The sequence below is a fragment of the Necator americanus genome, chromosome I (genome assembly GCF_031761385.1).
Source record: "Necator americanus strain Aroian chromosome I, whole genome shotgun sequence".
NCBI lineage: Eukaryota > Metazoa > Nematoda > Chromadorea > Rhabditida > Ancylostomatidae > Necator > Necator americanus.
The window spans coordinates 26,185,590-26,202,410 of record NC_087371.1 but is presented as its reverse complement, the minus strand read 5'-3'; the positions used below and the strand labels follow the sequence as shown (position 1 = coordinate 26,202,410).

The following is a 16,821-nucleotide window of genomic DNA, read 5'->3' as shown; positions in this document are numbered from 1 at the left end:
AGTAATCAGGTCGAAAATAGGATCTGTATAGTAGGGTCAAAACGACATGAAGCACGGTTCAGTTGCACAAGCGGCTGCACTCAAAGGGGCGCGCGGTGGAGCGTTGCGGTTAGGATCGCGAGAGGACATTCGCGATCCTAACCGCGTTTTCGAGTTTCGCGTTATGTAGTCGGTGTCGCGATGCTAAAGGAAGACTAAAATGAAAAAAAAAATTGCTGAGAGCCTTAAATGAGAGGAGGGGAGGAGCTGGATTGTTAAAGTCCAATGCGTTTGAGGCGCAGGTGCGCCTTGCGGAGCTGAAAACAATATGCTATGGAGATGCGAAGCTAAAAACCTAATAAAAGAAGTGAATTGACGAGCGGTAGCGCATTCTCTCCACTCTCCATAATCGAGTTTCTGGATGAGAGCTAAATACGAGGGTTAGAAGCATTAATGACACTTCATTTAGCTGTCTAGAAAACGTAGAGAAAAATTATCTGAGAATTTTATCTGCCGAAATTTCAAAAAGGATCACATGTTTCAGGAAATGTTTCAAAAACGATCACATGTTTCAGGAAAAAAGGAAATGTTTCAGGAAAAGGCTCTTATTTTACGAAAATTTATGCAAAAGTGTTGTTTGAACCGTCTGTAAACACTTATTATTCATTGAAGGATAGCTTCTTTCATTTGTTGTTTTTGCAACGTTTTCATCAAAGCAATTTCCCCTGGGCAATCATTATGCAATTTCTTGGAATCGCTTGGAAATAAAAGAAATGGATGACGCTATGTGTATCCATAAAAGGTTCAAATAATTAAAAATACGGGATACTGGAGAAAAGTAAATGGTCCTATTGATGCGGAAATTTACAGCTTCAGAATTAAAAGAAAGAATTAAGATTCGGAGCTATCCATACTGAAAATATGGGGATTTGTCAGTGAGTCATCCAGAAAGTTAACGATCTTTGAAACCTGCGAACAGTTCGCCAACACGGCTTGAACTTAACTAGTAGAAGTGAATGCTATCCTTTTGTGACGTTCTGACGTTGGAAAAAAAGATCTCTTCCGAGATTTCTCACGTTTCTATAACGGCCTAACGTTTCCATCTAATGGCCCAGTAGTAGACAAGCGTAAAAATAAAATTGTTCCTTCTTCTAAAAATGAAAAGCGGAATATCATCCGGCCCTGTTTTTCCTTGTTTTTTTTTTGGCAATGCAGGTGACTTTCACTTCTCGTTAGAAAAGAGGAAGAAAGAAAGAGGTCCTCTTAGCAGAAGGAGCTTTGAAATAGGCTTTGAACCGTATCTGACACAGAAAGGGGATTTTAGTTTTATAGATTTTAATTTATAGAATATAATTAATATTTATTATTTTATTTATTTGATTTATAAAAACTTTTTTAGAATTTTTTATTAGTTCCTTTAAAAGTATTTCGAAGGATTTAATAAAAAATGTATAGAAGAGTCCAACAATCGTTATCCTTAAACGATTATCCAAGAATATTTATGACCAGTTAATTCGAGAGACCATTAGAGAATCAATGTTTTCAAAAACTTCCAAGAAAATGTGCAGAATATTTCAAGAAAAAGGTGTATGGGATTCTACAACCAATAAAGGTAAACGAAAACAATAAACATTTCCTGGCTATCCTCAAAATCATTTTTTTTTCTTGTGAAATATGATATATTGAGTCTGGAAACGAATGCCAATTTCCTGTAGATGGAATTTCAACGTTTTTGAGGAGGGTAGAAGAAGAAGAATAACAACCTGAGTAAATACCTGAGTAAAGAATACTTCCGTGATTTTAATGATATTCTTGAAAGAAAAAAAATAATCATGTCAGTTAGCAAAAACTTGCAGTAATGAGAGGAGGAAACCTATATATCCATCGAAACCATAGAAACTGTTTGGAGCTCAATGAGCAGCATCGCAATTTGCACAGTGCTGATCAAGGCGAGGAGGAATCGAAACGGCTGCCCTTCCCAAGAGAATCCGGTGCTGTAATTCAATCCGGCCAGGGATTCTTTACTGCAAAATTTGCACAATTCAATTTTGGTGGCTGAGATTATGTGTTCTCTGCAGAATGTGAAACGTCTTTTCTATTCGGTCAAGCGACGTGATATGTCGCTGTTCTACCACACAAATCTAGCATCAATTTATCGACCAAGGAAGAATAAGGGTTTTGGTTGCCATCGAGCTATTGACCCTGCAGATGAAACAGTTTTCTTAAAGGCATCACTCCAGGAATCTGGCGTGGTACCGATTTTCGTTGGAGTATACCTATATCGGGTCGCTGATTATGTATACAGGGAAGGTTCCGCTCCATGTCTCCCTGCATCACTGTAAACAACGGCTTCGTAATCCGATTCCTCTATTTATTTCGACGTTTTATTCATTTCCATTTATTTTCTCTATTTTGACGTCCTCTATTGCAACACGCGACTCTTGCACCCCGCCCTCAGCTGCGATTCGTCGAATGAAATGAACTGCCTATCGGGGCGTCCGAATGGGTTTTCGACGAATCGCAGACGGGGCGGGGCGCTAGGGTGGCACGTTGCAATAGAGAACGTCGTAAGAGACAGCGTTCCCGAATCGTCTACTTACGGGGATACAAGGAAAATAAGCGGACTCACCCCTGCATACACATTCTACCACCCGACATAATCTCCAACGAAGATCCATAACACGCCGAATTCGCTGGGGTGATGCCTTCGAACCTTTCGCTCTGCCCCTTTCCCTTGAACGAGTCTACGATATCCACGACTGAGTAGTACCGGTTTGCAACGACGTGCTGTACCGGAGGAGCAGCGAAGGATCTCGGTAATTGAAAGCGACAGCGGCACAGCTCCAAACAAGAGCAAAGCGTGAAATTACGAGCATGCACTCATCAATGGCAACACGGATGATTTCAATCAAGCGACTTCGCTTTTAACTCATTATTTGCGACGGCCTTCTCAAAAACAACTCAAAAATCATCGCCGCTGCTATTGTGTGTTCCGAATTGAAACGGAAGTGAAACGAGATGAAAATAAATCTGAAGATGAAATTCCACCCAATAACACTCAGTATTGTCGTTAATAAAATAGATGAATTCGTATGAAGTTCGAGCTTTGGGAAGCGATCATAGGATTTTCTATGGTTTTTGTTGGTGCAGCTCGTTTGAAACTCTGCAGTTATTTCGGTGGGTCTAGAGATCGTGTTATCATCAAAACCAGAGAATTCGTTGAGCACAAGTATTGGGTTGAGAAATAAGTCGTGAGCGTTTTTTTTCAAACTTAAGTTCATAAAAATGTTTAGTGTTCATAAAAATCCGAAGTAGCAGTTAGTCAAATCCTACGTAATATTTGATAGAGAATTAACAGCTCTTTGCGAGGAATGTACTGCGACTTTTCCAACCTTTCTGATCCTTGTTTCTTCAGATCATTAAAATATAGTATCTACAGGATAAAACTGAGCTTTTTCCTCAACTTCAATTGTTTTTTGCATTTAATCGAGATGTTAAAGCCAGCGGTGCTGCTCGAAAATGTTTCGCTGTGTATGGAACACATCGAACGAGGGATAAAGACTCGAGAACACAAAAAACCAAAAAAACCATGAAAAAAACATGGAAAATAAGCAAAAAAGAAATATGGAAAAGACCGTGAGGTATCGCAGAAACCTATTGAACTTTGGGAGAAAGTTATTGGGGGCGATGGGTGGAACAGTAAGGGTGAGTAGGCTTAATTAGCTTAATTAGCTTGTTGTAGGTTTAATCTTAAAAAAATGCTCGAAAGAACAGAACTTCCCTCAAACTCACAACAATTTGCTGATCGAACTTTCATCTACTTTTGAGGTCAGAATCCAAATTTTTGGAGCGCTAAGTCCACCAGCGTTGAGTTACTTCAAATACTGTTCCTCCTCTATGCACTTCACGAATTTCAGCCTCAACGGCTTTATTTCCTCGATTAAATTCAGAACACAATTGTATTGAAAATGCTTCGTTCTATTTCCACAGGACACCGCAAATTAATGATCCAAAAAAAAAACCGGAATCAATGGAACCAAAAAAAAGTAACACAAATGCTGAATAGAGAGATTCTCTACTTAGAAACATCCAACATTTTGGCAACACTTTTCATTTTCATGTAGATTTTTGGCTTTTTCTGAATAAAAGCTCACAACTTAATCATTAACCCTACGAATATTTCATGAAATTTTCTCAAGTCTATAAACACTCGAAGCAAAAATTCTTATTTTATAATTTCATCGAAAATACTATTAATAAAGTGAAAAATAACTAGCAAACTATCCATAACTGGAAGTGGAGTTAGACGACGACAGTAATGAGAAGTTGTAGAAATCACGAAAAAATTATGAGAGCTTTGTTCTCTACGCTTATGGAACTCAACAAAATTAATGTGAAAGTGAGTAGCTGATGCTTTTTTTTCCTAAATGAGGAACTCATTTTTTCCGTGAGTGCAGCCAGTTATCACAGATCATGTACTACACACTTGCTTAAAGGACACTTACTTATATCACTCCAGGAATCTGAGGTGGTACGGATTTCAGGTGGAGTATTCGTATACGGGATAGTAGATTATGGAGGGAGTGATTCCATCTGTTTCTTCCTAACTGCCGTAAAAAACGGCCCGGAAGATACGGCTTCGGGCGTTCTGACGCATTATTTTCTACAAGGAGCTCGAGTGGAGCGCGCCAGCCTTCTGCGGTGCCGAATCTTCCGGACCGTTTTTTACAGCAATTAGAAAGAAATGGACGGAATCACTCTTCTCTCCATAATCTACAAACCCGTATAAGAATACTCCACCTGAAATCTGCACCACCTCAGATTCGTGGGGTGATGCCTTTGAGAATGTATCCTAGATCAGGCAAGGAGTTATTTGCAGGAAGTAGAGATCTCGCTGAAGAAAATAACCGTGAAAAACAATGAACAATGGGAATCTTTTCCGTATTGCTCTCGTGTGACTGAAAAATAAATGGAGGAACACAACCATGCGCTAGAGTATGCTGATTCGAATGGAATACCATACGAGTTTCAGCGTTATGCCGTGGAAAAGTGCTCTGAGCAAAAAATGTCGCACTAAAACGAATTTGTTCTTCTATAGCCTGCGTTCAGCTCTGAGTTGTGTTCAACCGAGTGAGCACAGCGCGCGTTCGACTGAAACAGCGCTGAGGGAAGAGGAAGACTGTTTCAAGCATAGAAATAATAGATTGTAGACAGAGCATAGCATAGAAATGCGTCAGACATATGGTATTCAAGCGGTTGGACATATTCAGGACATCATGGAGAAATTCCAAGAAACGGTAAATAAATAAAACTGGTGAATGCAGCGGAAATTTTTGAAGCGACGCCAATTATGTGCCACCATAACTTAGAAACAAAGCGGGGAAAATGTAGCTGGAGGGACCACTCAACGGCGCTCTTAATCCTGGAAGCTCTATGCTCCTTTTTTCTCGCTTAGTAACTTTAGCTCACATGTCATAGATCCTATAAGACTAATGCTTAAATTTTAGGGCCATTGATTGACATTTTAGATTTGATTTTTATTTTTTTTTGATTGATTTTAGGGCCTTTGATAATTGATTAAGTTATTTACTTCCAGAAATAAGGGCGATTCCTCCTCACAAGTACACTTTTTCCCATAAAACTACTATCGAAATCGTGGCCCATTATGCGATCATGGATTGTGTTCCATAAAGCACGAAATTGCCAGAAAGCGAAGTAATAATGATGAGTTGCAGATGACCGCGAACATAAAATGTAATCTACGATTAGAACCAAACGACCACCATGAATATTGGGGGAACTTTTCCCGGTTTCGATTTCACTCGAACCAAATCCGCTTAGTGAATATGAAACAACACCTTTATGCGTGTGAGAAGGATTTATGCCATTGCGGAAAATTCCCCCGAGGGGATACAGTACTGTTGCGAAGGAAATAGGATTTTGCACGGATTACGTCCGTTTGCTCGTTAAGATAAAGTGCATCTGTGACGACGTCACACAAACGTTCAAACATCGGTTCATCGGTTTTGCAATCGCAGTTCGATGATTCGGAAAAATTCATTCCGTCTGTTCCACATCAAGAACTTCGTTTTCATTAACATTCTCAGTAGAAGGTGATGTCAAACGACTTTAAGTTGAGTTTCCAGGAAACTGGATATCAAGCTGTTGGAGATATTAATTTGTCCATAGTCCCCGATTTTAAGCCCATTAGATCTCGATAAGATGCGTTTTCGATACTAACTCAGTGGTATTTCTGTGGTTCCATATTTTTCCTTTCCTTTTTGATTGGCAGTGTGTTTTCGGTTGTCTTTTGAAAAGCAATTCCCTTGTGTGCATCTGTGCGGAGTTATAAAACACGCGATTCATCATGCATAATCCCGGGTTTATTATCGAGGAATTGCCATATTACGAAAAGGGCAAATTTCAAAAAAACCAAAAAATTTAACTATTCGTTACATATTCCGTATGATTCAAATTAGTCGCTTATGTAAAGACAAGGCAATTGAGGTCTGCCTAGGTCCTATCGAATTTATTACAGGAAAGAATCGTTTTGAGTAAGGAACAGAAGCAGAAACGTAAATTTCTGAAGGGCTGTCGTTCCAGTAGTCATAAAATGTTTCAGTTATACGTCTAAAATTTTCATCATACACTTTTAACTTGAACTCTTTAAAAAAAATTCAGACAGTTTTTGAATAGGATTAAAGAAAGGTTTTCCCTGAGGTCAGTTTCATCTATCCTTTCAAACTTTTGGAGCTCCATCAGAGAGCTCTTGGAGCTCCATCAGAGCTACTTCTGGTAGAGAATCACTGTTCTAACCAAAACACTTTTAATTCTGCTTTAGAAATTCACGGAAAAACGACTCGTCCGTTAAACTTTTAAGGATTTACTCTTTATGTGAAGCAAAAGCAAGTAAAAAAAAGTCCAACAAATCGGCGTTAGTTGGATTTGAAACTCATTTATTTATTTCACCCTGAAATAAAGTTCTTTCGTCTCAAACAGACTTTATTGGGTTATTCCATATCAACCACAGTAAGCTCTTCACAAATCGCGCCCCGGGATATACTATGAATCTCTATTATCCTATCTTTCAGCAAAAAACTTAAATGAAATAAACACCACCATCTTTTTGTGAAGAATGTTCTTCTCAAAGATAATAGATCCACCGAAATATGTAGGCAAAAATTAAAGAAAACCAAACAAATAATAGAATAAAGAAATTTTTTGAATGTGGAATAAATCAGGGCCGATCTTTTGAAATGGTTTTTTCTTTAACAACGAGTCCTAACTAGAGGAAGTTGAATTTTCCCATAGCATTTGAAGAGATGATGCTGATCTACCGGCGCTTAGACTGGGTATGAAACTTAGGGTACACCTGGATAGCTTGCTACAACAGCACGACAATCCACAGTTTGAAGGGGAAAAGGAAGTTGTGGACGGAAGTGATGTGAAAGAAGATTCGCGAACACTGGCCGTTGATAGGCAGTTGCAATAAAGACGTAAGGTTTCGTGGATTATGGAATAGCGGCGACCCATGAATAGACTCTACAGTAGTCCTGGCCGAAGATCAAACACTATGAGTTCAGTTCTGCCCAAGGATGACACACCTCGGCGAAATGACGGATTATCCGTGTTATCCCGGAACGTTTGTCGGTTGCTTGAGCTAAAGTCAGTTATGGTGGATTTCATAAACCTCAAACTGTGCCTCTTAGAAGAAAAAAACGATGGAAACATACCTTGAGGGTAACCATAAAAGCATTGTAAAGTTCTAAGAGAGCGAGAGAGAAAGAGAGAGGAAGGGAGAAGAGGAGAGGAAGAAAGAAAGAAAGAGAGACTGAACATCGTATGAGGCTAATGTTACTAGTCTTAGCTCTATATTTATTTTTTTTTTCGAAAAAAGGATGTAACTAGTAGTGCAGGAAGGAAGCGTTGCTAGGTTTCCGATAATTTCTCAGGGAATTTTGGACGAAAGGACAGGAAATTTATGTTTCTCAAGGAACTTTTTGTAAGACCAGGAAGCAATTACTCCTGAAGGAAAAGGAAAAACCCGTAATAGAAATCCTCGGTAATGTTGTACTTATATTTTATCGGAAAGGGGAATGTTTGGAGGCTGGAATGCTTATTTAAAGACAAATGCAAAGCGTATTGTTGGCCTGGTACGAATAGAAGCGTGAGATTAGGTGAACGTGGCTCTTTATACTTCTTAAGTACATGGAGTAAGGAAAATATGATAAATGTCAGTAGATTACTTCTAGAAACTACTCTTAGTAAAAGACATTACATTTGTAATTCTATTTAGGCTAATCATCTAGTTGAACACTTTCTGTTTTATTGTTTTATCACTTATTCTTCTATCGAGAGCAGCTCTATCGCGTGAATCGGGAACGAAACGAGCTGCTCGCCAAAACGGTCAGGACTTCTTTTCCGGATGAGATTTGCTTGAAACGCTTGTGATCTCATTCCTGTTCTCATGCATAACACCTTACATCCGACGAATTCTGAACATGTTGAAAAAGTTTTTTTTTTTTTTTTTAGAGTTTTTTCCCCGGAAAACCACCGCCTTATAAGGAACTAGCACAGTTATTTCTACAACTAGTGCTAACTCAAAATACTATCGACATAATATCGATCGACAGAATGAAAGTTTTTTTTTCTTTTAAATAGAAGTGTTGTTCATTATTTTTGTAGTAGAATTCTATGCGAGGAAAAAAAAGCGTATTTTCAAACTTTAGCACAACAACAATGAAGAAATTATAGTAGAATGATTAGCCGTTAATCTCTGATAAGCCTAGCCACAATTATTGGGCAAAAAGCAAAGGCAAATTGTGGAACGGAAATTGCAATCTCTCAGCCGGTCATACTGTAATTGGTGCTGTAAATGTTTCGCAGAACAATTGCCATTGAACGATAATTCAATTTTCCATGTAATCACCTAGTGGCTATGAATCACATGAATCAAACAACTTAAGACCTAAATTTAATTAAAGAATCAAAGTAACGAGCGAAAATTATGAATTTTATGAATTTCTCGATGAAGATCACGTAGTTTCTGTTTTGTGTCGTCTATAAATGTTATGTACATATATAGTGACCAAGAACGTTATTACCGTAGTACATTCGTGGTTAATTTATTCTTCCGTAAAATTTTTGTAGAAAGGCTTTATCGAATGCGGGAAACGTTTAAGGTGTTACTTGAAAAGTTAGCTAATTAGTGTGATGACAAACTGAAAGTTAATTAGTAACCCAATAGAGGATAAAGGATGATGTGCCTGGCGTTAATCAATCCGCTTGGGATCCGCCCCCACGTTCACTTCAATTCAGTATCGTTTGGAGTTTACGAACGTGTAACTGTCCTCTACAATGACTTGCGGTGGCTGGCCGATGTGTCAAGTCAGTGCTTTTATCCTCCCAGACAAGTCCGGTACCAATTTATCGACCCCGGAGGGATGAAAGGCTTGGTGAGCACTAGGGTGGATTCAAACTTCCGATCGATCGTGCAGGAAGCGGAACCTCTAACCGCTACACTATACCCGCCCCATAACATAGTAATATTATAAAAATATTTAACGATATTAACAAATTTAACGATAACGGTAGTATTTAACGTTACGATATCACGAAATCTCTGTTACAACACTACGATATCTCCTCATATAGAGTATAGTATAGTATACTGTAACTCATATCTGTACAGCCAGTGGAACTAGCACTACCCCTCCGTAAGGAAAATGCAGTATTGTAAAAAAGAGGAATACACATTCTGGAGCAGACAGTATGAGTTTAACCAAATATTATCAACCAATTAGAGGAAACAACTGTATTAAATAGTTAGTAATTAGAAAACAGTATGTGGGCAGAGGTCTTGTTTTGTTCTGTGTAGGACGAGGAAGCGGTAAAGAGCCGAAAACAACAAGATAACCAGCAAAATAAGCGATTAGGAAGATATAAAATCTACAAGCAGTCCAGAAGGATCGGAGGAAAACTCTAGTAGCTGCATAGAAGAAAAAAGAAATGTTTAAAGGACTCACAGTTGATTGCTTTGCTTAACGCTGCTTCGTTGACTGCCGAAGAATGTTCTGTGCTTGAACAACCGCCATTGACTTTTACGTATTGACCTGAAGAAGATGAAGAAGAACGTTCTGGATGTCTGTAGAGCACAAACATTTCCCCTAACAAATTATTCCTGATATTGGAGTTATGCGACAAGGATATGATTATGATTAGAACGCCCTCTCACCTCGAAGCGAAGCCGGCCAGCTTACGACTCCTGGATCGAGTGGGGGTTTGCTGTTGTTGGTCACTTGAAGTAGGCGATGGCATTCGTTCCGGACTTCTTGAGATCTCTTCGGATCCTGAACCACTTTTTAATCTGTTTCTTCGTTTTGACATTTACACAACTGCGTGAATCAAACATGCCGTCACTGATCACAAACATACATATTTATTTACATTTACATCTCATAAATCACTAGATTTTTCCACAACGAGACAACTGACGACGCCATCTTTGCACATCGTCAGCTAATCTTTGTTTTTAGATGATTGATATGAAGTCCCAGGGTCCTATAGGATTTTAACAAATGTATGGATCATTCCTATAAGCCATGTTAGGTTAATGCAATACCTTTTCTACCTTTTTCCCTCGTTGTCCCTCATCTGTCTTATTTTCTTTCACTCAACTTCGACGTTTCGTTCGCTATTATTAATCCGGTTTGTTCTTGTCTTCGTCGGGGCATTTCATAAGTGAAAAATGAAAGAAAACATTCCTATGAAAATTCCTATTCCTATTAATTTTTTTCCTTATAAAATTATTTCCTATAAAATTCATTTCTATTCCGATAAAAATGCATAGGAATAAAAAAAAACTTTTTTATTTCGTTGGAATGCTTTATCTTCGTTATAAAGATGTCGGTGGACGATAAAGAAATCACTTTTGTTCTTTCCTGCTTTCCTTCAGTTTCCCAGTTCTCGTTTGAGTTCTCGTTTTCTAAAATCACTTTTGCGACTGTACATATTGTTGAATATGGATGGAAATCGATAGCTGAACTACTAGGTTGAGCCATAAATAACTTCCGCCTAGGATCATGGTGCCTATTGTTGTTGTTTACGCATAGAGTACTTTACCCAAAGAAGGGATTTTTGTTTTCTACACGGGCACAACTTCGGTTGGTCTTTAGGCCAGTGTTTCTTGTTTTTAGTGTTTCTTTTTTGCATCTTACGTTCAATTTTTTGTTCACTATGAAAAAGAAGAATCAAAAAAATACATTTACGCCATGTGCTGTTTAGGGAATTTAAATAAGGTAAAAGTGTTGCGGCCACGGCTCAAAAAATATGCAACGTGTATGGTGAAGAAGCCGTAACTGATTGGGTGGTTCGAAATTGTTTTGTCAAATTCCGGATCTACGAGGTGTGACCTTGAAAGACGAACCAAAGAGGGTCCCCTTTAGACTTCGATGGGTATATTTTGAAGTGAGTATTGGAATAAAATCTATGTCAAGTAAAGAAAGAGTTAGCAGAGAAACTCTTTACGTCACAATCGCAAGAAATCATCATCAGAATAAATGTATGGGAAGCGAAACGGAACTTATTTATGACTAATCCTTATAAATTAGGATTTTTCCAGTTTTACAAACATTAGGAAGATGGATTTTTGTATTTTGGTGCTTGACGCGAGCTTTTACTCGGTGTGCCTAGCCTTTTTTTCTGGAGTCATGAGAAGATTTTTTTAGTATGCACACAGTAGTATTTTAGGTATACTTCTATTTATTTTATTTTTATTTATTTTATTTCATTAATTTTTTTATTTACATTCTATTTATTTAATTTTTTTTGTACATATGCAGTATTCTCTAACGTTGCACTAAACCGCATGCGCGTGAAGAGAGCAGCACCGCCCCCCCATTATTTGTTTAAGCGGTTTTTTTTTGCAAAAAAATAAATGCAGTTACAAACTAACACAGCTAACGTTATTTTTCCCCAAATACTGCACATCTAAAGAATTACTCTCCAAAGAGCTGCTCTCGATAGAATCTGGGGAGGAAAAAAAGCATTTGATGGATTTTCTGCACGTTTACGTTACTCCTAACAACACAATGAAAAGCGAGTTTTTTTTCTTCGAATAATGGCTTCGGCTAAAAGCAGCCACGTGGCCGTTATTGTCACCTGAAAGATATATTACGATGGGGTAAATTCGTGAATCGTAAATTTTCTCTCAATATAAAATTTTCCTCCGAAGGGAGTTCTGAATCTCGATTCTAGGAGTTCCATACTGTAAGAGCATTACGGCAGAAAATTTTAATTCCTAAACCTATTAGATAATTTTGTAGTTTTTCACGAAGAAGAATAGTGCTTTGCGTTTTTGTGGTGGAATGAAAAGACTCAAGTTCGTCTTTTTATAATTTGTCATACAACTACAAGAGTAGGAAGAGAGCTACTGGGACATGTGGGACAATTTCGCGTCTACAGCGATGCTCGCAAGGAACATTTCTTCTGGTAGCACTTTTTTCGACGAAGTGATGGAGCAATGATGCGGTAGTTGATAACTGATTGATAAATAACTGGTAGGTCATTGCTTTCTCGAGAAAGTTCGGTAAATTCATGTTGCCAGGACTCCACGAAAACTTTGTGAAACCATAAAAGTAGGGTTGGGTAGGGCTGATTTTTCAAATTTTGATTCCTATACCTTCAAGATATTTTTTTTGTTGCCAGGTATAATACTGTACCAATAGTGCTGTGTAGCGGAGGGTTCAACATCCTTTGGTTCTCTGGAATCCTGGATGTAAATCTTAGTTCAGAGAGGGTCAAAGAGTAGCAACATGTTTCTTCCGCGTAGCCTTCGCTCACCAAAGAAGCGTGGGCTTAAAAAACAAGAAAATAGACATAAAAAAGGAACTTTCTGATAGCAAATGAATACAAGTTGAAAAAAATTAGAAAAGAAAGTTAGAAAGAATAGAAACTTTGAATAAATGTTGAAGTTGGCCATGTTCATCCTCCATGTTTCCTACTTCCATAACATCCACTCCTTGAATGAGATCTGTTGGATGATAGCCAGAGCACTATTTAAGTAGTTTTATTCCCAAAAAAGGATACTTACAATGAGTAAAGAAGAGTGGTGAAACCTCATCATCCTTATTCAACAGCCTATTTTATTTTTTGTAACTGATTCAGTGTGTTTTCCATACTTTAGACAAGATAAGCGCTCGTGCTGATAAAAATGTGGTTTTTAACTACCAAATAATTGCTCGGATTGATTTTTTTTCCACTATATGGAGATTGTATATGCAGATTTATAGAGCAATGAGGGAACCAAGATCAGATTACTTAACAATAGCCCAGATTCCATGTACGACTTTCAAAAAACCTTGGCATGGTGATACAATAACTCGGATTGTTTGATCTCCATGTTTTACCTATTCGAGAGCAATCGTAAGAAGTTCTTCAGCAGCCCCTACTGATCCTCCTGATCCCCGCTTCTGCCTCTTTTTCTGATTATTTGAACATGTTGGGATCTATAGCAGACCTAATAATGAAACGAAGGGATTAGTGCATTGACAAACGAACACAAGCAAAACTAGTCCCACGTTAGATTTGTGGGGGTTCTGATCCATGGGGCGGGCCATCAGGTCCGTAGAGAAAACCGTTGTGATTCACAGTTGAGGTATGTGGTGGTCAGTTACGTTACCAGGCTCAACAAATGAGGTAAGCAATCGCTGATGTGTTGTCCTTTGAGGTTGCCTATCGCTTGAATGTTTTCTGTAGGTGATGAGGCGCTTGAGAGGATAAATCACTGATTTTTTTGACTTTTTCCGGTTCTGACGAGGGCAATAACGCCAAAACGTTAACTGTTATTTGATAAAGAAAGATCAGTATGAATCTCGCCTGAAGCTCAAGCAAATCCTTCGAAAATTTCCACGATCACATTTCCTGCCTTATATTGCTTTTGGAGGAGGCCAAGTGACAATTAAACCTAAGGGACACCATCCACCAGGACAAGGATGGTCTTTCCTCGGAGAGCCTGGGAGTATGAGGTCAAGTTAGCTAATTTTAATCACCTAGAGACACTGAGCAGAAATCAAAACAAGAATTTCCTCCGCTCAGCAAATTGGTGAGGTATGAAGGGTAAAGTGCCTGACGTTAATCAATCCGCTTGGGATGCGCTATTCAACTTCAATTCAGAATCATTTGAAATTCACAAATCTACAGAATGGCCTATGGAATGAGTTGCAGGGCTGAACTGGTATATAAAGTCAGTGTTTTTGCCCTTCTGGAGTACCATCTGGTACCAACTTATCGAGATTAAAACAATGGAATGGTTAGTTGGCCTAGGGCAGCTTCGATCCATCGATTAGGCGGAGTCGAACCTCTAAGCAACACCGCTACACCCCTAACAACGCTATGAACTATTTTAGAGTGCTGTTCACTATAAAGAGGCTGTTGAGGAAATTCGGGGACGGTGTAGCGCAGTCGGTGAGAGATTCCGTTGTGACTGCACGATCGATCGGAGGTTCGAGTCCGCTCTAGTGCTCACCAAGCCTTTCATCCCTCCGGGGTCGATAAATTGGTACCAGACTTGTCTGGGAGGAAGAAAACACTGACTTGACACATCGGGCTAGTTTCGCTTTCGTGAACCTCAAATGATCCTGAAATGGAGTGGACGTGGTGGCGCATCCCACGCGGATTGATTAATACCAGACATTTCATCCTTCCATCCTTCAATCAGGAAATTCATGTTGTAGTTGATAAATCACTCTCGATTTCACTCTTTCCGGGTTTGAAGAAGGCGAACTGGACGAAACGTTAGCCACGGACTTAAGAATTATAATTTCCAGGTGTCCAGGAACATACAACATAGGAATACAGAAACTGAATAATCACCATGCCGAGATTTGTTGAAAATCGTAGATAGAGTATTCAGGAATGGCCGTTTGCAACCAATTTATTGTGAAATAATAAGGCGCTGAGGATCGTCATCCAGAAAGGTCGAAATATTGTAGCGCTTAGTAAGCGGACCTGCTGCTTGAGATTCGACACTGCAACATGCTACGAATAAATGACCAATTATTTATTTATTTATCTATTTATTTATCTACTGAAAGTGTTTCATAGGTTGAAAATAACCAGATCAATAAGAACGCTTTGAAAATCTCAAAAGAAAAAATACAACCCAAAAATGATCCAGATTGGTCAGACAAAGTGAGCGTTGAGGTATCCAAAGAGTTTTGAGGTGAATTTTTCGTGTTTTTGTCGTTAAACGCACATAATCACCCAGAGCACTCCTTTTACCTTCGCCGTTTTCTCCGCTACCAACAAAACCTCTCGTTTCTTTTCAGAAATACACCTGTGACGACGCGAGGCAGCAAAAATCTTTCACGGTCGCAATATTGAATCTATTTTCATTACAATAAAATGTTATACCGTCATTAAAATGTTAATGAAGTGTAAAAGGATTGCAAGGATAATTCGCTTAAGAACTGGAATTAAAAAAAAATTATTATTTTTGTTGGTATCGTGACCTTATCGGGAAGCAGAGCAGCAGAATGACTATTTAAGACCAAGGCTAGAAAAAAGGAGCTGGAAAAATTTCCGGAAAGGAAAAATTGGCTGCACTAAGGCAATGGCCCAACATCTGCACTCAACAAGTGCGTAGCAATAAAATATTAGTTTAGATTCTCGGAGAAATGTGGAGCGAACAATTAGTTCCAAATTTTTTTCCAAATTAAAGAAGCTCTAATGTTGAGGAGTCACCAACCATTTCTTTTCTTCCAGCATTTCTTTCTGCGCGTGTACCGATGGTAGATCTTATGGCATTTACAGTACATTTATTATCGATCAATTTTTCGTAAGCGCTTTACCGTACAGTAAACCGTTCCAGGATCAGTTGTGCAGCAAATTTTTTAAGAGTGGACTAAAAATTGTGAATGAGCTTTAGATTTTACTGATTTTTCCTTCCAGAATAGTGCCATCAGGATCAAAGCTGAATTAATTTTTATGCAGAGCATAACTTTCGTTTGAATCACTTCCAGTGGAAGTGTTACGTAGAACGTGTTCGTTTTTTTCCACGAATAATTCCTTTTTGGACATTTAGGACACAGGGATCCGCACATTGTCGAGAAATTCAGTTCTCGTGAAGCGAACGATTCACGCTGAAGTAATTGGTACCGTTGTTCAGTCGTATACGTCGCCTCCTGCAGTGATTATGTCCTTGCGCTGAGTGGTCCAGCAAACAATAATTATCGCTGCAGTAACCGCTAATTCAAGCTCTCCCGTGCAGGCTGGAAGCTGAGAAACTGCACAACTTAAAGAGAAGACTCTTACCTTTTTCACTGTCCGCCTGCCGAGAAAAGATGAGTCTCGACACGCTGACCCGTTCCGGCAGCGACGGCGACGACTTACGCGACATCGCCGACACCTGCAATGAGGTAATCGGAATGAGTGGGAGGAAAAAAACCACAAAAACAATAATCGCAACGTGACGAAAAAAAAACGAAACGAGAGGGTATGAGTAACTTGGATGTGATTCAGGAGAAGGACTAATAAAAATGTAGTTCAGTGTTTCGGATAAAAAATCAAGAAAATATTGGAAGTTATACGGAATATGAAGGAATTATTGAATACGTTCAGAAGGACTACAGTCTTCTACATCACAAATTTTGCAACAAAACAGACAAATAGAAGGCTTCTTCGATTCCAACATGGAAAAACTACCTTTTCAGTACAACTTGGTAATTGCTATTCAAAACTTGTTCCGCCTTAAAGGGTCCAGAGAAGACAGAAAAATCGGGGAAATTTGAACCTGAGCAAAAATTTGCCCTGAGCTAATCAGTGGCAAAGGAAATCATGACAGTG

The 16,821-nt window shown here is 38.8% G+C and overlaps 1 protein-coding gene across 4 annotated transcripts in view; it reads right to left on the bottom strand.

Annotated features, from left to right (window-relative positions):
- RB195_006909 (uncharacterized protein) overlaps positions 1-16,375 on the bottom strand; it is a gene marked incomplete at both ends in the record, with an annotated part of 56,584 nt that extends 40,209 nt beyond the window's left edge. For all 4 annotated transcript variants that reach the window (XM_064180253.1, XM_064180255.1, XM_064180254.1 and 1 more), the window contains 3 exons: positions 10,005-10,091; positions 10,214-10,328; positions 16,291-16,375. In XM_064180253.1, coding sequence (XP_064037139.1) covers positions 10,005-10,091; positions 10,214-10,328; positions 16,291-16,375 — 287 coding nt within the window. The remainder of the gene's footprint in view (positions 1-10,004; positions 10,092-10,213; positions 10,329-16,290) is intronic.
- Between the last annotated feature and the right edge of the window lie 446 nt (positions 16,376-16,821).